The 23,692-nt window shown below is 39.9% G+C and overlaps 1 protein-coding gene across 6 annotated transcripts in view; it reads right to left on the reverse strand.

Annotated features, from left to right (window-relative positions):
- ACTN1 (actinin alpha 1) overlaps positions 1 to 23,692 on the reverse strand; it is a 744,367-nt gene that overhangs the window by 119,496 nt on the left and 601,179 nt on the right. For all 6 annotated transcript variants that reach the window (XM_044073986.1, XM_044073984.1, XM_044073982.1 and 3 more), the window contains exons 12-13: positions 16,368 to 16,518; positions 9,172 to 9,280 (exon numbers count right to left, since the gene is read on the reverse strand). In XM_044073986.1, coding sequence (XP_043929921.1) covers positions 9,172 to 9,280; positions 16,368 to 16,518 — 260 coding nt within the window. The remainder of the gene's footprint in view (positions 1 to 9,171; positions 9,281 to 16,367; positions 16,519 to 23,692) is intronic.

Raw genomic sequence — 23,692 nt, forward strand, 5'->3', positions numbered from 1 at the left:
ACACACACATTGTTTCGGTATATAATGTGTTCTAAAAAGAGTCATTCATTACAGTTCTAAGTATCCACGTATATGGTTTAAAATATATAAAATAGGTGCCCCCCACACCCACCCTTACTATATATACTACCTCCAGGATCGTATTACATTGGGAAAAAGGGCATATACCTTTCAACAAAATGAGTTTCAGTCGTGAGCTTTCTGTGCTCCTTCAAATGAGTTTGTCTAGTGAGCTTTCAATCAAGTGAAACAGACACACACACATATATATATATATATATATATATATATATATATATATATATATATATATAAAAACAGACTTACCGCTGCACAACTACTATCACACTTACCCACACTAGCCCACCCACTCAAACCCACTCAGACTTCTACATCTGCCCTACAATCTTAAATCTCACAACTATATATTACTCACTAACAAAAATTACACCATCTCACCACACTAAGAAAAACTCTCATAGACCAAGCTCACAAACAATTAATATTAAAAAACACATACTGACACTCCTACAAACTCTGCTAACCTCTGGTGACATTCACCCAAATCCAGGTCCCCTCTCAGCAAGACAAACATCTGACCTGCTAATCCTAAATCTCAACATAAGTAGTATTACCAACAAGCTAACAGACCTACATGCATTCATAGCCCACTACAACCCTGATATACTCACCATTACAGAAACCTGGCTTAAACCCAGTATCCAAGATGAAGACTTTCTTCCCCCAGGGCATAATGCACTTAGATCTGATAGAAAAAACAGGAAAGGAGGAGGAGTAGCCATTCTCTTTAAAAACACCCTTAACCTCCAGCTCCTGCACACCACACCACCCACTTTTCAAAATGCTGAAGTCCTATTTTCTGTCCTGTCCATAAGAAACACCAAGAAGATCAATATAATATGCTGCTACATACCTCCTGGCAACAACTTGCTCATAATAGAAGACATCCTACACTGGACAAAGGACAATCTACCTCAGGAAACAATCCTACTAGGAGACCTTAACACTGACTGGGCAGCCTGTAACTCCAGAAGCCCCTCTAGTCATATCAATCTATATGGGTTCTCTCAACTAATTAAAGAGCCAACTAGAATAGATGAGAAAACAAAGAGAATCCATACTGGACTGGACACTAACCAACTATCCCAAACAAAACTATACAGTAGGCTGTCTCCCAGATGACTTAAGTGATCATCTCCCCACCTTCCTACTCCAGAAACACTCCAATCACCCCAAACCAGTAGTCTACAAATTTGTACGAGATGACCGTAACCTTACCCCACGATACCTAAATACTGTCCTAAGCCACTGCAACTGGGAACCACTACAGACACTCGGGTTAGGCCAGGCAGTAGACTTCTTCAGTACTACCTTCTCTAACATCATTAACAGTCTAGAACCGAGCAGAAAGATCAGAGTTAAAGCCAACTATGCACCCTGGCTAAATAGGGACACCAGAGCCTTACTAAAAGCTAGAGATAAAGCCTAGAAAATCTGGAAAACTGACAAAACCCCTAGCTCCAGACAATACTATCAACAGCTTAGAAACAAGTCCAAGGCTGAATCTAAAATAAACAAACAAAACTATTTTCTTAGCACCCAAAGGAAATATTCAAATAGTCCACAAAAATTCTGGCATACCATTAACTCCCTACTAAAGCCAGGCAAAACCACAAACCCAGCACCCATCTCGACTAACAATACCCTAGACATAGCTTCTCAATTTAATAACCATTTTACTAAATCCATCTTAGCCCTGTCCAGTCAAATAACCAAAAATAGTCTACCTCAGTCACACCCTAACATATCCCACACCATCCCCTCTTTCAGCCTATCACCAGTGCCCACCTCAACTATCAAAAAACTCCTCCTAAAACTAAAGCCAACCACACTAGCAGCTGATAACATACCTGCTGCATACCTAAAAATGGCTAGTGACTCCCTATCATATCCTGTCTCCATCCTTATCAACCGCTCCATACTAGAATCCTACATACCCAAACTCTGGAAAGCATCTCACATCATTCCTCTCCATAAAGGAGGTAATTCTCCAACTACCGACCTATTGCCATCCTTTGCCCCTCATCCAAAATTCTTGAGAAATGCATCCACTTGCAAGTGATGACATTTCTTAACACACAATCTACTATCTACCACACAACATGGTTTCCGTCCACATCACAGCACTACCACAGCCCTTCTATCCTTCACTAATTATATAAACCTTCACAGGAATGATAACAAATATGTATCAGCCATTTTCCTAGACCTCTCAAAAGCATTTGATATGGTCTCCCACTCCATTCTACTAGACTCGCTAACATCATTATCCTTCACCTCCTCTACTATAGCCTGGTTCAGAAGCTACCTATCTGACAGGCAACAATCAGTCCAGTGGAAAGGAACTCTGTCTACACAACTTCCAACCACCACAGGAGTCCCACAGGGCTGTATACTGGGCCCGCTATTGTTCTCTATTTTCACAAATAACCTCAAATGCTCTACACAACATGCCACACTCATACAATATGCGGATGATTCAACCCTGATCTGTTCTGCCTCATCTCCCGCCACCCTACATACACTCGCTCAAGATACCTTTATCTCAGTAGAAAAATGGATATCGGGTATCCAACTAATTCTAAATCCCAAAGACAAAACTGCTACTATTTACCCCTAATAGATAAAAAAAAAAAAAAAACCCTTACCATAACATCTAAGGACGGCACCACCATCTCCCCTTTTAACCACACCAAACTTCTGGGCATTGAAATAGACAATAATCTCCACTTTGATGTTCACATCTCACATACCATAAAACTAGTACACAAAAAACTAGGTTCCCTATACAGGCATAAGTCCTTTCTCTCACAAAAAACAAGAGTCACTCTTGCACAAAGCCACCTCCTCTCAACTCTATTATACGCAGCACCAATCTTTTCCCAAATCAGACAGTGTGATCTAGACAAACTAGAATCATGCTACAATAAAATAGCCAAGTTTGCTACTAACTCAACCTATAGAACCCATCACTGTGCTGCACTAAAAGAACTAAAATGGCTTGAGCTACCACAGCTACTTAACTATCACCAGCTGGGCACAGCCTACAATATTCTCAAATATCCTGAAAAAAACCCTCATTATCCAACCTACTTACTATCTATAATGCAAACCGGTACCTAAGATCCAGTGAAAAATCTCTCCTCTCCATCACCAAGGCTAACAATAATGCAGGGAAAGCGCTCTACTCCCACACCGTGCCAGAAATTGGAACTCTCTTCCCCTATCCGTGTCCACTGCCCCCTCCACATCCATATTCAAAAACTCCTTCAAATCACACCTTCTTAGTACCTGGTTATGCCCTTGTATCACGAAACCCTACCCATACTACTATTAACTCCCCAAATTCATCTCTGATCACATGCTGGAGCTCTGATCCCCTGTAGGCTTGGTCATCTGAAAGGGTACTTTCTACTGTAAAATCTTACTTGATATATTTTCTTTTCTTACCAATGTATGACTGACATTGTCTTTTTACCCATGTTCTATATCTTTTTACCTGGAGTGTTTTTATTAATTCTTGTTGTATCACTATGCTCAGCATATATTATGTAACCTGTTTTGTGTATTACGCTGGATGTACTGTATTTGTATAAATTGATGTTGGAGCTTTTCTCCCCGGGCCTCCGCTGAAAATGGACCTGGTCCAGTCGGAATTTTCTGGTTAACAAATGTAAAATAAAAATAAATAAATAAATAAATAAATAAATATATGATATATATATATATATATATATATATACACACACACATACACACACACACACACACACACACATATGATATATATATATATATATATATATATATATATATATATATATATATATATATATGTATGTATGTAGGCATTTATGTAAGAATGAGGCTAGAAAGGAAGCGGCGAGAAGGTAGGGAATTTGCAAAACTGCTCGTTCGGATCCTCTGCGTCTGCACATCAAAAACAGCTACCAGCTTTGGTATCCAAAGCTGGTAGCTGTGTTTGATCTGCAGACGCAGAGGATCCGAACGAGCAGTTTCGCTCGTTCCTTAGAATTTATAAGGTGGAGGACAGCCTTTATTGTAACCAGACAATGGTGAGAGTTTATGTTATTGGTCGTTTCTGCAGTTGCTGCACTTTAAGGTAGGGAATTTGTAGAGGCTTCTCTTCAGGTGTCCAAGTTCACATTCCTTGAGTGATGATGACGTGGTTCCTCGATTTTGATATTCAATGCTTCATAGTAGAACCATCTGCAAATACGCTGAAAAGGAGTGGTCTGAGAATGAAGTCTCAAGGGATCACAGAGTTAATGGCAGCACAGTGGACAAAGTAGACTTTTGTTTAAATGCAAAAGATCTCTTACGCAGCACTTAAACCAGGATATCATAAGATCAAAGTTAGCTGGTATTGGAGAATTAATATGACACTTGAGATTAACTAGGGTGGATGCTTTGGTCAAGCTGAAAAAAGCCAGCTCCATTCAAAAGTCTTGAATAACAAAGAGAAAAGAGTGCACTTCTCACCAAGGTAAATCCATGCTGGTATTAGGTGAGAATGTTGTATTTAAGTAAGCATTTAGCTGTCGGAGAAGTTTTTTTTTTTTTTTTTTTTTTTTTTTTTTTTTTTTTTGAGTGAGAGGATGAAAGCTTCTTTCCTGGAGGGAAGGACTTTGGACATTTGGACACACAGAATGATTAAAAAGATAACATACAGCGTATGCATATGCAATGAAAGCTTTGCAGCATTTTAAAAAGCATAAAACAACTCACTACCAAGTGTAATCAGACAGACTAGCAGTTTCGTTTTTTAGTTTGCTCTTGGAGGACATCAATTTTAGATGAAAAGGGGGAAGATAGGGATCACAGAATAAGGAGGATGGGTGGGTGTGGGGGGATGCTGGGGTATTCATTTCTGTAATATTCTGGATAAAGGTAAAATGTGACTGAGGGGGTTTGGTTTTCCCAAGACTTTGTTTATCCCAGCCCAGAACTTACTTGGAATATAAAACTATTGTGACTGGCTTTCTCTACAGAAACTGATTTTTTATCCAAGTATACTCTTTTTGACCTGGTTTCTAAGGTCTAATATTGGCATTTTGATGCTAAAAAGTAATGTTTTCCATACAGTTGAAGACTGACGCCTCTATGATGCTAATCATAAACCCAATGGCATTTTCGGGTTTGATTCCCAAAGCCTCATTTTCCTAATGTACAACTCTGAACAAGTCACTTGAACTAGTCATTTCTCCCAGTTTTCCCCTACTGGGACCATGATTCCAGTGGACTTGCCCATTTACGTTTTTTTGTACTGTGTTGGTTAACATTAGAAAATTTGTGGGAAATATTTTGTTTGGTTGACAATATATTTGTGAAGATGAGGGAGTCAGTTGCTATAGTTTATGAGGAGGGGGAAAGCAGCTCACAGTCTAGGGTGGGTATTTTAACTGCTCTGTTTCTAGCAGTAGATGAAGGGATATAATTTAGTTCTTTTCCAACATCCATTGAAGGCACTAAGCTACTGGTTACTTAAATAAAGGGGATGAACCCTGAACAGAGAAGGTTCTGGTTGAGTCTGTGGTTATTATGAGGCCTAAGAGAGTAAATGCTGGAATGGAAAATGGGGTTTAGTGGATTCATGGTTGAGCAGTGAGAAGCAGAGGTCAGACATGAAGACAAGAGGATCATGTTTTTGTAGTTGGTCAAAAAAGACCATAATAAGTGTCACTGTAGTTTTCCAAAGTATGTGAGGAGGCAAGTAGTAATGCAGCTTTTCAAACTCTGAAGGGGAAACTGGGGGAGGTAGTGAACAATTGCAGTTATGAGTTTAGTTGTGGGATGTATTGAAACACTGACTACTAAGCAAGTCTGATAAGTATCTGTTAGCATCTGATGAAGTAGCAGATGGGGTATTGTACAAATAGGATCTACGCATTAGGAGATGGTGCCCTCCTGTTCTATTAGGTAGCCGTTAAAATGGAAATCATAATGTGAAAACTGAAAATGAAGGCTTTGTGATTTGTACTTGATCTAGACCTAACACAGGCCTACAATGTCTTCAGTCATGACCTGCCAGAAATGTGAGCTGGTTGAGCCCACAAGAGGCTAAGGAGAGTCCGTTAGACCCAGTGAATGAGGGGAAGAGTTTGTGGCATCTGAAAGTCAGCTGTGAGGAGGTAGGCTGGGGGGATGACTTGAGAAATTTAAAATTTTGAGGAATAAAGATTACAAGGTGAGAAATAATGGTTGCTCACTAAGGGATCATGAGGATAGAGTTTGAGTAGTGCAGGCTTCTGAGTCAAGAGAATAATGTAGTTTGAGTAATTTCGATGACGTTAGTAGAAAGTAGAGGAGAGACACTGGCAAATTTGGCACAGGCCTAACCATGGTGAGTTGAAGGATGAGGATGTTTAAAGATGAGGCAAAAAAGTTATTTTTAGGGCGTTTGGAGAAGAGCAAGATACAAGTTACAAGGCATAGAGGAGGTGATAAAATAATGACACAGATTTGTTAACCAGGTAGGCCCACTGCACACACAATCCCTTTTCAGGGGGAACAGAGGAACAATGTCTGGTTAAGTGATTTGCTCAAGGTCACACAGTAAGCAAATGAAGGCTAAGGAAATCAAACGCTGTACCAGATAAACTATAGTTCACAGCCTTTACCCTCAGCACAAACTACCAGATGACCAAGGTGATAACAGATTAAGAGAAGATGGTGATAAGTTGTCAGGGTAGAAAGTTGAAAGCTGATGCCCACCACGTTAGCTGCTACCGAAGTTAGTGCTGATCCAAAAGAGAAGGAATGGTACATGTAGAAGTTACGAAGGTTAGCGGATGAAAGCTTACTGTTAAGCTGCCAGCAAAACAGAACTTCAACAAGCTATCCATTACACACACACACACACACACACACACACACACACACACACACACACACACACACACACACACACACACACCACTGTCATAGCAAAATCAATGGTGAAGTGGGTTATACGAACCTAAATGAAGACAATGAACCAAGTATTTCCCACAGATTCCTTGATTTAAGAATCAGGGACTCGAAAGTTTTTCCAATGTCACTTCCACAAAGAAACGCTACACCTGGGAGAGGAGAGACTGGTAGTTGAGAGACCTTAGGTATAGCAAAGCAGAAGACAAATCCTAACAAATCTTCAAGACTTAGTAACATGGTCAAATAATATGGCCTATGAATGCTATAGCAGGCCAAGTAATAGTCAGTTTTAGGCTGTTTAGAAGCAGTGAGTATCAGTCATCAGTGGGGTGAAAAGAATACACACCTTCTCAGGAGCAGTAGGTCCCCAATTTTCATATGTGCAAAAACAGAATTATTACCGGTTAGCGTCAGTAGAAAAGTGACCTAAGATTCCTTCTCCTCAAGTTCCATCTGAACCTCTCCTAAGGAAAGGGAAGAGGAGCGACAAGCTACGCCACAGAGGACCTCGACAGCATGGAGGAGTCCACAAAATAATAGCCTTATTTATTCAACTCCCAACCAAATAAGTGAACTGATCGGTCTCAAATTATTTTCAACTATGAGACAGACTAGAAGGGCAGGAGTAAATGTAGTATACAGGGACATTTTAAGAGTAACTAATCACTACCTTACGCTGGAAAGGGTGGATGAAGCTGGAGTTCCCATTAAAATAAAACCATGCAGAGGTACAAGGGAAACGTGCATACCTGCACATATCAGGTGACCAGTGGTTAGGGCAGGACTGAGTTACTAATCCTGGAGATGTGATGCAAATGTTTTCATTGCCTGCCTAAGTGCCTGTGCAGAGTAAAGAACCATTCCTATCCAGCACACAGACTGAGACCCTGACTTCTATGGTGACTCACCATGGACATTCAGGGGAGGAGGAATCTCTGACTACTAGCATCCAAACATAAGTATGTTTTTAACAATGGAACATATGACTAAGATTTTGAAATGTAGCTGGGTAGATTAACAGGATGTTTGGCCAGGTGATGTATTTAAACAGTTTTGTCACTTCTGCTGTGTTCTGATGAAGTCTTGTATTTTACATGACAAATGTGCTCAACTAACATTGTTTTTAACATTAAATGATTTAAGAAGGTTTACAGTGTATTCGTGTAATTCTGTCTTTTAAGCTGCTTGAAACACTTTTTCTTATCCTTCTTTATTTTAATTTTTTCTCTTTACCTGTGACCTCCCTTAGGTGGCCCGTATTTTGCTCACTATCAGGTCACAGCACTGCTTCCAACATAGTAAGACTGTTTACAGTGTCATTCTGTCCTGGAAGAGGCATTTTTCCCCATATACCCTTGCTCTCAGACAAGCACACTGTTGGGTCCTCGGTCAGCCTTGTCCTTTAGAAAGCTCTCCTTATAGCTCCCCTTTCAGAAATGGGACCAACAAAATCATCTTCTATAAAGGTCTCTGTATATATTTACCCTTTCAGTAATGGAATTCACACAGTCATCTTCTAAAGCGATTGCTGTACAGATCCCCTTTCAGCACTGGGACCCTCATAAAGACAGAAGGTGAACAATTCCTTATGGCAAGAATCATTAATTTATACATTATGCATCAAAAAACACAGTCCACTCCAATACATGCATATGATGATCCAAGTGAGTTCCAGAAACCACGTCAGTAAGATTACAGCTATGACTGGACTACTGCAATGTCAAACCAACAAGACAAGACGTATGGTAATGAGTACAATTTTCCTCAGTTTTTTTTGTTTCATATACACAAAATGTAACAAACTGTACCCCTGCCGAAATTCACCTCATTTTATTAATTTTGTTGTGAGCAGACTGACTATAGGGGGTCATTTTTCAGCTACAGCCTTATTAAACTAACATAACAACCAATAAATGGCAACAAACATTACAAAAGCAAGTATCTATTAAAATAATTAATAAACTAAAGCAGGTTAAAACATTAAAAGCATACAAAGTTTGTATGGTAAAAGCTAATGTAATGTGGGAACCCATGATAACTAAGTTACATAATAAAATTTTAGAGCTTTACACTTCCAATGTTTACAAATGCATACGAACACAGCATACATCACAGAATATTTACGAGACTTAATTGGTAGTGTACAATTAAGCTTACCTCCAAAGCTTCTTTGCGTGTTTGCGTTAATGCACCCAAGTTATCCCACTGGTCGCAGATCTTCTGGCACTGGGCATTCACGCTCGGAGAGTCATAATAATCCAGCTCACTATGGGAAAGAATCAGAACACAAAAGTAAGACTTGTTAATACAAATGCTACACCCATTTTCAAGTGCAACAAAAATCATCACATAATAATGCTACACTGTAAATGGTTAGCCGTTGTAGAGGAGGTCATAAGGATTTGGGGAAGTAAGAATGCAGAGGATTTTATATTACTGGGATCAAAAAAGAAGTGTGCTTTCTTCCATTCGAGACTTCTATTAATGGCTGCACAACTGCTGCACTGGTGATTACCCTATGATACATGATTATCTTTTTCATTCCTCTAAATCTGGATAATACTTGAAGGATGGTGTGGGGATGCTAACATTGTGGGGAGGGAGCATTAACTACACTGGGAAGGGGAAAGTTACAGTAACAGCTTTGAGCATGCACCCTCCTGAGTAATTGTCTTGTTTTTCCAGTTAGATGGTGCCAGCCAGTGAAAATAAGAGACTGCTGGAGGGTGTTTTCTGGCAGATTGCGTGTGGATACTGGCTACAGACACAGTAGTTAGAAGTTTGACTTACATGAAGCACAGCACTAAGAAGGATTTAAGTTTAAGGCTGATAAAGTTAGCAAAGAAGGGTGGATTCCAAAGACAGGTAAAGAAAATCACCAAAGTAGAAGCAAGGAAATAAGGTAAATAACAGGCAGTAGTGGGAGAGTTCCAGTGATTAGGACAGCAAACACATGCAATCACAGGTTACTTGCACCAAAAATAAGCACAGTCCCTTCTATGAAGGTACCAAGTGATTCATTCCTGTGGGTACCCCATTCTTGTCACCCCCTCTTAGTAAGATATAGTGTGCAGCTCAGACCACCTTTACAGCTCCACAGCAATGCCATCAGCCAGGTTCCAGATTTCTCAGTAGTGACAGCAAAGACTATTTTAAATTAGGCTTTTATGCTACTTTATCTTCTGTCAACAAGGAAAGCCAACTAGGTCATTTACAGAACTGATTTGGGAGGGTTGTATCTACAGTGAATGGGGGTGTTCATCTATGTCCTTAACCTCATACACTAGTGTATTTCAATTTTAACATAACTTGGGAAGAACAAAGTGAACAAGATGGTAATTTTAGTGAACAGAACTCCAAACCACAAATACAAGATGCTTTGTTATAATAGAAAATGACCTTGGTGAGATAATCAGAATATAAACTTATGCAAGACATGTGTTAAAACAAATGAGACCACAAAACTGGACTATGCACCACAAAAAATATAATGGAAGATTTAAACATAGCAGTTCTCAGGAACTTCAATAATTAAAACCAAACTTCTCATAATGTGAAGAAAAGGGAAGCATATTAAGAAGTAAATATAATAAGCCACACCCTCAACCAAACCCAAAAGGGAAAGCATGCTGCTGCTGTCGCCAAGTTTACAGCAAGAAATGTGGGTAAAAAGATTGGAAGCAGGTCCCACATTCCAAACTGCAAGAAAGCAAACTGTGGAAAATGAGACTCCCATATCCTTGGTGGAAGCTAAATGTATATCAACTACTTATGATGACCTGTAGAAATAGCATCATAAAGAAACAAATTAGTTACTTTACAGAGTGGGAAATGAGCTAGAACTACGCATAATTTACACAGTCAGGAAATTATCAAAGTAATACATTAAAAGCCATGCTCTTTGGCATACTGGGAAAGCCATGACTATGCCGTAGACAACTTGTATTTGAGAAGCAGCACATGATGAAAAGAGCCACTGGATGGGGAGCAAATGAAAGGCATTTTCTGGGTCATCCACCCTGGGGGATAGGAGGAGGCACTCCGACCAGCAGCTGGGCACCCAAATAGGAGTGTAGTGGTGAACCTGGCAGCATCTAGGGCAAAGTGATGCCACACTACAGAATAAGTCAGAAGTGGTTAAACAAATATAGAGGCATACATGCCCTGCAGGGCAGTCACAACACATACAGCTTGCTCACTCTATTTGACTCTAGTCTCAGAGGGAACAAACAAGGGACGAATAGGGCACTCATCTCAGTCACGGAATGAATGGGCCCATATTGTTCTCATGTACCAAGACCAAAAGGACATGCACGTCCCTTCCCAAAAGAGGGATGAATAACCCGATGTGGTACAGGGAATTAAGACCTAGGGTAAATCACGTGAGGACTTAAAAACATTATATTTATAACCAAAAACATTCTGCCTTAAAAAATGGATGCTGGCATGCAGAGCTTAATTCTAGTATGAAGAAGAAAACAACTGCAGAAGATGTTGAAATTGTATGCATATGGGAAAAATGAACCATCATAAAATTAATACAGTTGCAGTAAATGAATGTCACATTGAAGGATTCATTTAAAAATGTGAAGAGTTAAAAAATACTAGGATGTAATGCTTTTGTTTTAAAAAGCAGATGCAAGCTGTTGAAACCACAAGCAACAATATAGATGTATTTATTTGTTAATCAGTGTAGAGCTTATACAAACGGACCATTTTCAGGCTCGGTCCGTGGAGTACAAACCTCACAGATTTTGCTGTAAAAATTAGAAATGAAAAGTCTGACCAACATTATCTCAAAGTGGAATTTGCTGTTGCTGATGTACTAAATCACCATTAGTTCAATGAGATGCTTAACTTCACTCAAAAAAACTAACTTATTACAATGTTTTTCCAGTCACTGGTAATACATTAGTCTTAATCTTACATTTCTGCCATTTCTTGACACCATCACCCTTATATGACCATCAAGTCTTCTCCCTGAACGGCCATTAACCTACTTGTTCCCCTCAAGTGCTACACATGGTGCGGTCATCCGCAGTGGACAAGTTGTTTTTCACTTTAGCCAGAACATCTGCAGGAGGAAAAGCAGCAGGTACGAATTTACTTCTAGAACACTCAGTGCACACTTCCAGGGATATCAGTACACTATGTATACCACCAGACATGCCCTCTACCTTGAGACACAGAGGCAGGCTAAGCCCCTTCACTATAATCCCACTCCCCCTGTCAGCTCCAGTGGGTGCACAATCCACTAGCTGCATTCATCTCATCTGGGGTCAAGGTGAGGGGCACTGCCGCCCATGCCAACAGGCTCTAAGGTAAATACTTCGCAATCGGTCTGTAGACTAACGTGCTTAGCCAATAACCAGATGGCGACAAAAGGTGAGAACTAAACCCTGTACCCTGTGTCTGTGAAACATACACTTTAACCACCATGTCAACCCCAACAAGCAATACAAGCATATATATTTGCCTGATTTAAATGGGAATTTCCATAGCACAAGAACCAGAGATGCAACAGCAAATACCTTTTTCAATATCTAAGTAGACACTGTGTGTGGCCAGTCCATTACCAAGTGCAAATGCTTCATCTTCAAAAAATATCTCCAGATTAAGAAAGGGCATTCTTTAAGAAAACTATGCTACTCTCTAGTAATATTAGCTCACCAGTGTCTTCCGGGATACATTAAATTATCCCCTGCTCCATAACTCTGCAAAGAATACAACTGAAGCTGCTAGAACAGTAACTATAATGGTCTCTGGTAGTACTGCCCTTGTGTATGGAGACAATTACAGCCTAATGCTAGACTTTTGGAACATGTTCTTTTATAATTAGTTTATTACCAAGGATACATAAGGGTTGTGAAGACTATTCCTTATGTTATACAGGAAGATGAAAAAAATGTTGTGTACACAACTTCATAATGTTGAGAGGTGGATACTACTCTTAGTGGATAAGAATGTAATACTTACTGCATTAGATTTTTTGAAGCTGGAAAATAATTTTTCTATCAGGGTATCTGTGATTAATTGACGAGCAGCTGTTACTGCATTACTCAAGTACTTCCTCCTGAACTTGATGTTAGAGCCTCAGACTGGTTAGTACTGGGTTAATGTCTACATCTGGGTTATTAATGGATTTGTCTCTTTCATAAAAATTCCTGTGTATTATGAGCGGCTCTAGTTTTGCTCATGTAGATACCTTCCTTACTAGTCGATTCAAGCATACTCTGGACATGGTGTTCTATTTGGTCTGCTGACCTTTGACCTGCTGGTAGTGGTTTCAGTCTTGTGGCCAGATTATCAGACTTGCTTTTGCTTTACCCAGATTCCACATCTAGCTCCAGAACTGGTAGAATGCAGGTGTTTCATGCTATAACTGCTGACAGATTTGCTCCCCCTTTCTACCCATTCATTTTGGTGCTCAGGATTGAGGGATGAGCTGCTTCTGCATACAGAAAAGCGATCATCTCACTACTGCATCTCCTTTTGCCATCACTTATATCCACACATTCATCTCACTCCATGTGAGCCTTGGTTTGATGTAGATGTATTTAAACATAAGAGACTTGTGTGGAAGCCTCAGTATAAATGCAGATGTACTGGCCTCTTTCATGCCAAAATAAATCCTCATAAATCCTAACACACGACCAAGAAATGTTTCGAACCTAAGCTTTCCACTGTGTTAGTACTATTTTTCATTGTGTGTTACTACGGTTTTTCGTTTTTTATTTATACCAACTTTCTTTTCTGCACCATGTTGGTAATGCTTTTCTCAGTTATACCATGGCAAAGATGTATGCACATTTATACGTTTTACTATTTTCTATTATGTGCTTATATATTTACTTTGCATATAAGCACCATAGCAGAGGGTGAAAAGCATCTGAGGACCATTTCACTTACTCAGTCAACAACAAATAAATTAATAAATAAATATGCTGCAATCCTATTGAAAATATTTAAAATGTATATTAAACCTATAAATGAATACAACTCGTTATTTTGTATATTTTCAAGAGGTGGCATCTCAATATCAGAAAGGTTTCAAAGAAAATTTAATAAAATAAATATGGAGTGCAGGACAACCACTTATCAGGAACATCTAGCTAAATGTAACTTGCTTTCTATCAGTTAGCACTGGTTACATGCCAGACTGTGCCTAGCATATACTGCACTTAATGTTAAACATAACTTTTGTGCAATGCTAAGTTGCTTTTCACGGGGCAAGTTATACCTTTCAAATAGCAAAACAGAACCACTTCTAGATCAAGGTTTATCATCAAACATATCATGAGATCATGGAACAGACTGCCATTACAAGAAAGGAAATGTAATTCAATAGACTCAGTCAAGAAGTCTTTAGTTACTTGGTTTTGGTTAGATGTCGAACTCTATAGCCTTGGGGCCTACATTAGGATGGTCCTTGACCTTACACAGCTTACCAGAGACTATGAAACTATAATGCATGGAAAGAACTTTACCCAATATAACCACTCTAGAAAATCCTGCACCACTCAATAACAAATACTTTGAACTACTCGCAACAAAAATATCAAGTAATACTAATGCACACTATACAAACACACACACACACACACACACACACACACACACACACACACACACACACACACACACACACACACACACACACACCAAAGACATGCCAAATAATGCATATGACTGCAATAATCAATATCCAGCAGAATTCAGACAACTATAAATATAGTAAACAAGCTCGGGGCAGCACCCTTACACATTTTAATTTGTAAAATACAACAGTCAGTAATTCGTGTGCACATGGCATTCATGCAAAATCAGCATCTTCATGTTAAGAAGAAATGTCAAAATATTCCCTACACTTTACATATGCTGCAGGAATTTGGAATCCCCTAATGCACTAGAACGTGTTAGAAGCAAAAGACAATTTCTGAACAGTTTTCTGTTTTACCATAAAAAATCAGTCTAAAAATTAAGCATCTCTAAACTTATAGCACAAAGGGGTACCTTTAGTTAGCAGAGCCCTACAGTGATGAACTATATAAAACTTCCACTTAGAATATACCCACCCATGTATCAGCAAAAGCATGTCACTACCCGCATTCATTTCTACTCAGTTTTCGGACTTAAAAACACTTGCATTTTGGTCCACTCTACAGCAAATAATTCTAAACTTCTAATATAAAATGGGGATAAAGTAAATTATCACCATTTATCCACATACACTTCTAAAATCTACCATGTGTGTAGTCAGAGCTAAGTAGTACCTCCCTGTTGTCACTTCCTGTGCTGATTATCAAATACGTGGATGGGACTTTTACACGCAAAAGCTGCAATTCATAGTAGAGTTTTCCCATTTTTAATTAATGCATTTATTTAATTATTTGATGCACATTACAAATCTAGTGCACTAAAAATGTTTAGCCAAGCAAAGTTATAATTCTCTTTAATGGGGTCAAGGCAAGGGAGAACAGAGAAAGAGAATGACTGGAGAATGGAGATAAGAGATTGAAAGGTGGACCAAACGTTAGGGCTAAAAAAAACTATTGGAAAATACAGAAACCTGAAATGGTGCCATACCAATAAAAATGACAGGATACAGAAAGGACAACTTCTGGATGCTTGAGGTAGGAAACTCCATATAAAAGCCCAAAAAGATGGAACGACACAGTATAATGCTTTTATAGCCACGTTGCAGCTAATTATTACAAGAAATAATGCAGTTAAACATAAAACATGCAAATATGTACAGAAACAACTCCTAAATCAAAACTTACAATACATATTTAAAATCTGATTCAGCTTAGCAATACTTGTATATCTTTAGCATACATCATTACACTGCTCAAACTGCCTTTCTTATATTACACATTTTATGGTCTGAAGTAAAGTCAATCACTTTTGACAATCTCTTCATAAAATGTATTTTATGTCGCTGCTTGCTGGCTGTTAAACATTAGCTTTGTAAAACAATACTTTTTAATCACCACCACAAACCTTGCTCTTACAAAACAGTACAGCAGTAACTACATCTTCAAGTGACATCACTGTAATCTCCATCCTGTCAAACAGTACCACAAGGAATTCAGAAGTCCCCACAGGTATCCTACACAGCAATGAAATACAGATACATACAAAAGGCAAAGCAGTGCCACAAAAAAAGTCCTCCCAAATAGTAACAGCTTTGCACAAAATTTTACTGAGGTTTAAAAGCAAGCAAACATCTTTAGGTATCAGAGACCACTAGACATCAATCCAAAAAAAGCCACATTAATAGTAAACTTTATCCTAGAGGCATGTTAATGGGAAAGTCTCTTGAGCATGGTTTAAAAAGTATTGCTTCTTACTTCAGTTCCTGTGCAATTGCAGCTATTTGCTCGACACGGTCCTGGTGAGCGGCCAGATCACTTTCAAACGCTTCATGTTTCTTTAATAAAGCTTTGATTTCAGACAGAGTAGCTGTCTCATAGTCCTTCTGTTTCAACATCTCCTCCTTGCCTGCAGGGGGAGGTAAAACACAAAACATTTGACAGAAATGAAATCGGAATGTAAAAAGTACACCACGCCATTTTGAAAAATCTTTACCTAGTTGAAAGCAGTAAAGAAAAGCTAACAAGAAACAGAACTATAGCAACAGAACTGCATACAGTAAAAACTTAGTTGTAAGGACAGTATAACCTTTTCAATTATTTTAGAGCAGGAATGAGTTCATGCAATGTATAACAAGCCAACAAAAAAACAATTATTTTAGTTTGCCAGACTGCTCCAAAGAACATCTTTCACCTACCCTGTGCTCTTTTAAACCTTTAATTTACTCTGTAGTTCCCATTCAGGGAGACCATTCTATTTATTAACATACTCTGTGTGAAGCAGTATTTCTTTTTGCCTACAATTAAATTTGACCTAGCCATTTGAAACTGTCCTCTTTTTGAAGCTTCAGTCATTTTTTAGTTTAATTCCTTAAAAGGTCATCAGTATGGTAAAGGAAACCTAAATCATGTTACCCCTTAGCCTTTCATTCCATAGGGTCATAGGATGATACTAGGCTATTGGCCCGGAGGTCCCTATAAGCCTAGCCTAGAATTTCGCGCATGTTCTCTCAAAGTCAGCACCTGTTTCCCCTATCCTGCAGAGAGACAGGTGGGATCCAAAGGGTGTATGCTCCGTTTCCTATCCAGTCATCAAGGTTCCTCTAGATAGATACTCTTCTTGACATGGAGAGGGAGTCTATTCCACAGATAAGGGAGTCTTTGTGACACAAATATATCCCGCCAACAAGTTCTATTAATACCACAGACCAGGTTAAGGCCTTGCATGTGGGTTGCGCAAGTGGAGTTTGACTTATGGATATGCACAGCAACTCCATCAAGGATGGGTCTGAGATGGCCTTGTATGACACACACAGGTCACCTCTGAGCAGTCTGTACAAGACTGAGAAGAGGGACGGGGCCTTTAGCCTATCTATACAGGACAGGTGTTTGAGACCCTGGAGTTTCCTGGTCAGGAACCTCTGTGGTCTCTTCAGCTGTTGCATGTGCTTGGCAAGGTACATGCTGATGGGGGCACTGTACTCGATAATGGGTCTGATAAGGGAGGAGTGCAGGAATGTTATGATCTTCTTGTTCCTGGATGAAATACCCTTATTTATAAGGTGGGCCATGTAGAAAGCCTTCCGTACAACGGAGGCAATGTGGTGCTCAAAAGTCAGGCTGTTATCAACCTGGGTGCCCAAGTTCCTCACGACTGACTGCGCGCTTAGTACTTTGTTATTAACATGATAATTAGTGTGGATGCCATTTTCGCCAAAGGGGATAATGATGCATTTCTTGGCATTCAGTTTGAGGCCATGCTTCTGGCACCAGTCATTAGATTGGGTAAGGCCCTCTTGGGGGATGTTCACATCACTAGGGGAATTTAAGACAGTGCCCAGCTTGCAGTCATCTGCAAACTTGGTCAGCCACAGACCACTGGTTTTGGCTTGCACCTCAGAAAAGTATATCCCAAACAGCAGAGGCTCCAAGACTTATCCTTGGAGTACACAGCACATTACGGGTCTACTAGTAGAGGTGGCTTCCCCTATTTTGACCGAGTAGGTTCCATCAGTGAGCCAGTTAACCACCCATCTGGTAACATTACGGGTTGATGCCTAGCTGGTAGAGTTCATCTACTATGCTCGAGTGGGGAATTGTGTCAAAGGCTTTGGTTAGGTCATGGCAGGTGGTGTGCACCATCTTCCCTCGTCCATGGCTTTGGTGACTGTTTTAAAGAACTTGACCAAGTTTAACAGGCATGACCTCCCTTTGACAAAACCAAACCGTGTGGGACCAAGCATTTGGAGGTTGCCAATGTCCTTGTTTATAAGGTCCATGATAATGCATTCCATGGCCTTGCAGTTCAGGCTAGTTAGGCTGATGGGCCTATAATTGCCTGGATCAGTGAACTCTCCCCCTTCATGTAGAGGGATGATAATGGCTGTCTCCATTCAACTGGGACAAAGCCAGTGCTCAGGCTTTGGTTGAATAGGATGCCTAATGGACCAGAGAGCTCATGCCCGAGTTCATGTAGGATACAGCCAGGGATGTTATCTGGTCCCATGGAGACTGTATTTATTGCCTTTGAGAGGGCATTAAAGACCTGCTCCCTGGTGATGAGGGGAGGGGGGCAGGTGCTGGGGATGTCCTGGTTTACTGATGGGGGAGACAAGGGGTTGAAGTTTTCACTGAACCTGTCTGCCAGCAGGTTGGGTCTATCTGTGGCATTTGTGTATGTGGTGTTACTGACCACCAGTTCAGAGCAGATTTGGGTGTTATCTTTGAGATTGCAGACATATGTAAAGAAGGTCTTGAGATTGTCCTTAGTGGATATAGCCAATTTAGACTCAAAATTAGCCTTAGAGGATTTCAACAGTGACATTATTTGCTTGTTCAGACGAAGGAGAGATTGCTTCCAATTTGGCACCTGCTCCTTCTTGGTCCCGGACAGCAATTTTTTCTTTTTATTATAGAGTCTGTTTATTGCTGCTGTCCACCAGACAGGTTTACTCTTCCTTGAGGAAGATGATTTGGTCCTGTCATGTATTGCTGAGTCCATACAGCTATGTAGGTGCTCATATAGTATTTTGGTGTAGGCTTGGACATTAGTGCTAGTTCCAACTGGAGGGACAGTGGCTGTGAAGCTGCTTATACCTGCTCCAAGGAGACTGTAGTCAGCTATGGAAAAGTTTTTGTTTGACCCTGACAAGGGGGGGTCAAGGGAGATGGTGGCTTCAAAAGTGATCGCTTTATGGTCGGATCTTAACAAGGAGGATTATACTGTAGGGGTGTAACTGTGGCTACTCATGTAGGTTAGGACCAGGTCCAGGATATTTTCACCTCTCATAGGGGTGTTGAGAGGTGAAGCAGGTCTTTGAATGCAGTATTCCTGCTGATTCCAGAGAGCCACAGAACTAGGAAGATTACTACAACTGCAACTCTGGCATCCATACCCTTTAAGAAGCTGCCCAGAGATCTATCTCATGTTTTAAATTGGCAGATCACAGAGTATCAGCCAATCAAAAAAACACAGCATGAATACAGATCTCAGACAACCAAGTATAGCCATGGAACTTTTACACACTGAACATCATGGGAGTTTAGTTTCTCCTGCATAAACATATAAACAGGAAAAGCTCCACAGAGTAAACTAAAATAAATTTCACGTGTTCAACCACAAAAAATCAAACAAATAAAAGCAGACTTTATGCTATGGGAGAAGATCCCATAAACCTATACCCACCATTACTTATATACACTAATTCCATGGTAGTACAACCACAGAAACAATACTATGATAAACACACGACTAAAATAATCAGTAAAGTTGGATGCAATGCAAATCACAACGAAGAAAAGGTCTGGTCCCCATTACAAGGTCCTGGGCCTAGTAATGTGTTTTTGCTGTAGTCGTAGCAATTAAATCCAAATGTGATCACTCATAGTCCTTTACTTGTACTGTTCTAATCAGTCCCCCCCCCCCCAGTTTGCATACCACCTTGGATTGTTTGCCAAGTGCAGTACTTTTCCCCTCTATGGTCAGAGCCCAGCTACCATCTAAAGTCAAATATTGCTAGCCTTTATATCAATTCTACTGGCTACCCTGTTGACCACAGCTGCCTCGTTTTGCTGTCATCTACAAAGAGGCTAATCCTGTTTTATATGAATACTATTATGTCATACTTGAAAAAAATTATGCAGCACAACACCCTGGACTGATCTCTAATATTCAACACTTCATGCTGTTTTCCTGATAGCAGCCCCTCTAACAGTAACTTCCAAGACAAATACATTGGTCCCCTTATGTGATCTTTTTCCATGATTTTTCAACCACACAGGTCTTACCCTTGTGGTATAGAGAAGAAGGGTTTACTAAAGCTCAGATATATTATATCTATATTAGGTTAATCTGTCATGACTTTCTAGCCATAATCCTACATATTACTGAGATCAACCCTACTGATTTGAAAGTTGCCTCTATAGTAGGCAGAAAAAAAGGTACAAATGCACTACGGCTGACACAGCTCCTAATAACAGTCTAGAAATTGGCCACAGAAAGTAAGAGCAGAAACATCATCTCATCCCTCCTGGCGTAAGCATTTGGTGCTGTCCCATCACAACAGTAGATTCATGGGCAAAATGACAGAAGTACATTTCATATGAATACAGGAGTGTGAGCACAACCAAATAATGATTGCATTCTAGCTAATCATCATGGGTGTACGGATACATGCACCCACCCTGAGCTTGGCATAGAAAGTACTGCATTAAGCTTGTCAACCAACTGACTGCAGGTGCAATGACAAATCTTCTAGCATTGTATGGGGATATAGTTGCAATATTCAGCTCTTGCCCTTATTTTTCTTTTATTTTACTTACTCTTTGTTGAGCAGGCTAGTCCCACTAATCCAGTGTCCTCATTTCAGGTGAGATCGAAAAATGATATTCATATTGACAAGGGGAAATTTAGTCATTGAACTCGGGACCTTCACCTATTCTGTCATCTTTAAGTGCCATGGGATCTTTTACATCCACACGAGGTACCACCAAGTCAGGCACAAAGGACCTTAGTTTAACTTCTCATCTGAATGATGATACACTTAGGAGTGCAGCAGAAAATTAATTCAAATACCTGGCGAGGGAATAGAACACACAGCCTTTTGATCCTTGGCCCCCTGTTTGGCATCTACTTCTCAGAAGTACGGGCAAACATAGGAGGACTATGGCTGACAAAGTTTGCAGATGACTGCAAACTGGGCGCCATAGTGGAAAGTACATCGGACACAGATATCCTTCAGAGGGGTCTCACGGAAACTGAAAACTGGTGCCAGAGCCATGGCCTGAAGTTAAATGCCAAAAAATGTATAGTCATACCCTTCGGGAAAAACAAGGTAACCCCAAGCTACCATATAGGTGGCAATCCATTAAGCACAGAAGAGGTCATCAGGGACCTGGGGACCCAGGTTGACAGTGGCCTTTCTTTTGACACTCACATTGCTAAAGTGGTTAGAAAGACCTTCTACATTGCCCACCTGATCATGAAGGGATTCACATCCAGATCAAGTGAGGTCACTGTTCCCCTGTACTCTTCACTTATCAGACCAATGATCGAGTACAATGCCCCATTCGGGATGCATCTCACCAGACACCTGCAGCAATTGGAGAGACCCCAAAAGTTCCTCACCAAAAGGATAAAGGGACTCCAAAATCTGTCATATGCTGCCAGACTGAAGAAACTCCAGATGTATTCAGTCGCATACCGCCTGCTCAGAGGTGACCTGTGCCTGACATACAAGGCCATGTCCAACCCAGAATTAATGGACATGCTCCACCTCAAAAAATCCAAATCTACCAGATCCACTAGAACAAGTGACTTAAACCTTAGCACGGATATAAATAGGACATGCTGGAGGGATAGATTTGTCACCCAGAGACTCCCTATGCTGTGGAATAAAATCCCGGTCCATGTGAGGCAGAGCACCTCACTGGCTCTGTTCAAGAGAAATCTTGACCGGTGGATGGGAGATCGTAGGTTTACCCCGGGAATCATCTCTGTGTCACTGCTGGACAGAGGCACAACAAACTAATGGGCACAGTATTTTTTAACATACCACAAAACTTTGGGCTAGGCTTATAAATGCCTTAGGGCAGACAGCCTAGTATAAACCTATGAACCTATGAACCTATGGGAGAAATTGATGCTAGTGAACCTGATGTTGAAACAATCCTGTCTTAACAGAAAGGACTAGTGACAGTAAACCACTTTCAGACAGCAATAACAGATATGGTCAGAAATAAACTAATATATATAGTCTGCAATGGCAAACAATAACAAGACAATTCACAATATGGTACAGAATACTACATTTTCCTTATAGACAGCAAGAAACATGCTTCAAACAGAAATGCTCCTTTGCAGCAAAAATTAATATTAAACCAGATAATCACAGATATCTCTGAAAGTTTAAACAGACTACAGAAAATGAATATCCAGGAACTCATTTGATTGCACTTGTAATTTGATGGAAAATACAAAGAACATAGTACATTACTCATGGACAAATTATCAGCAACCCTGTTTGAAACAGAGGAGTGTAATTTGAAAGACAAAGGGTATATGTTGCTACAATGAAAGGTTATAGCGACCGTCTCAGGTAAGCAAAAAATCCAGTAAGGAAAGAAATTCAGTATTTTTTTCCACGGAATAAGAAATCCACTTTCAGGGGTTACTGTTCAAAATGGACAAAGCACAAGGCAAAATAATAGTCCAGTAGTGGCAAACACTAAAAAGTGCAGTCCAATACTTGCAATCACTAACCACACTGCAGCTAGACAAAACATTTAATTTTTGTAGAGTGAGAATGGGGGTAATAAGCCGTCTACCAATGCTATTTATACACATTAACTCCAGGATTACTATACAATAGCAAAAGGAAATATTCACAGTAAAGGCAACCTCATTTTTTTTCTTACATACAAAAACTCAAATCACACAATTGTGATCACACTTCACAGTGTCAATCACAAATGACTTTCACCTCTGTTTAATACCCTGAAAAATAATAGTTCCCCATCATCTGAGAAGACCGTGCTTGAAAGGATGCATGAATCATATTTTACATTTGTTTACCAGGAAGGTCCGATTGGACAGAGCTGTCCATTTTCAGCAGAGGCCTGGGGAGAAAAGCTCCAGAACAACTGCTAACATACTATACATAAGATATTTACATATTCAGTTATAAAAATATAGCAAACAATAACATATGATTGCACAAGATATTTAAATAATCATATAGTATAGTACAGCAGGTAGTAACACTTGATTTTTGTTCGTACAGTATGTTTAGTAGAAATAATCTTGAAGATGCACTGAAGATGAGAAAAGAAAGGAAAAACTAAAAAAGAGAAGAATACAGACAAGTTCATATGAGGTGCATTGACATTTTAAGGGAAAGCTTTTCAACTTAGTCTAGGGGAGAGTTAGTGGGCATAGATGGGGCAAGTGGGGAGTAGGCGACAGTGAGCTGGTAAGTAACGTGATAATATATAATGCATCTGTGGGAGTTTTAAAGAGGTTGGAAAGTGGGTAGGGGAAATGAGTTAGAATATGTCAGCCAGGTGCTAGGCAGTTGCATGTCCAG

The sequence above is a fragment of the Protopterus annectens genome, chromosome 6.part0, assembly GCF_019279795.1.
Source record: "Protopterus annectens isolate FY-2018-M chromosome 6.part0, PAN1.0, whole genome shotgun sequence".
In the NCBI taxonomy this organism is placed as follows: Eukaryota; Metazoa; Chordata; order Ceratodontiformes; family Protopteridae; genus Protopterus; species Protopterus annectens.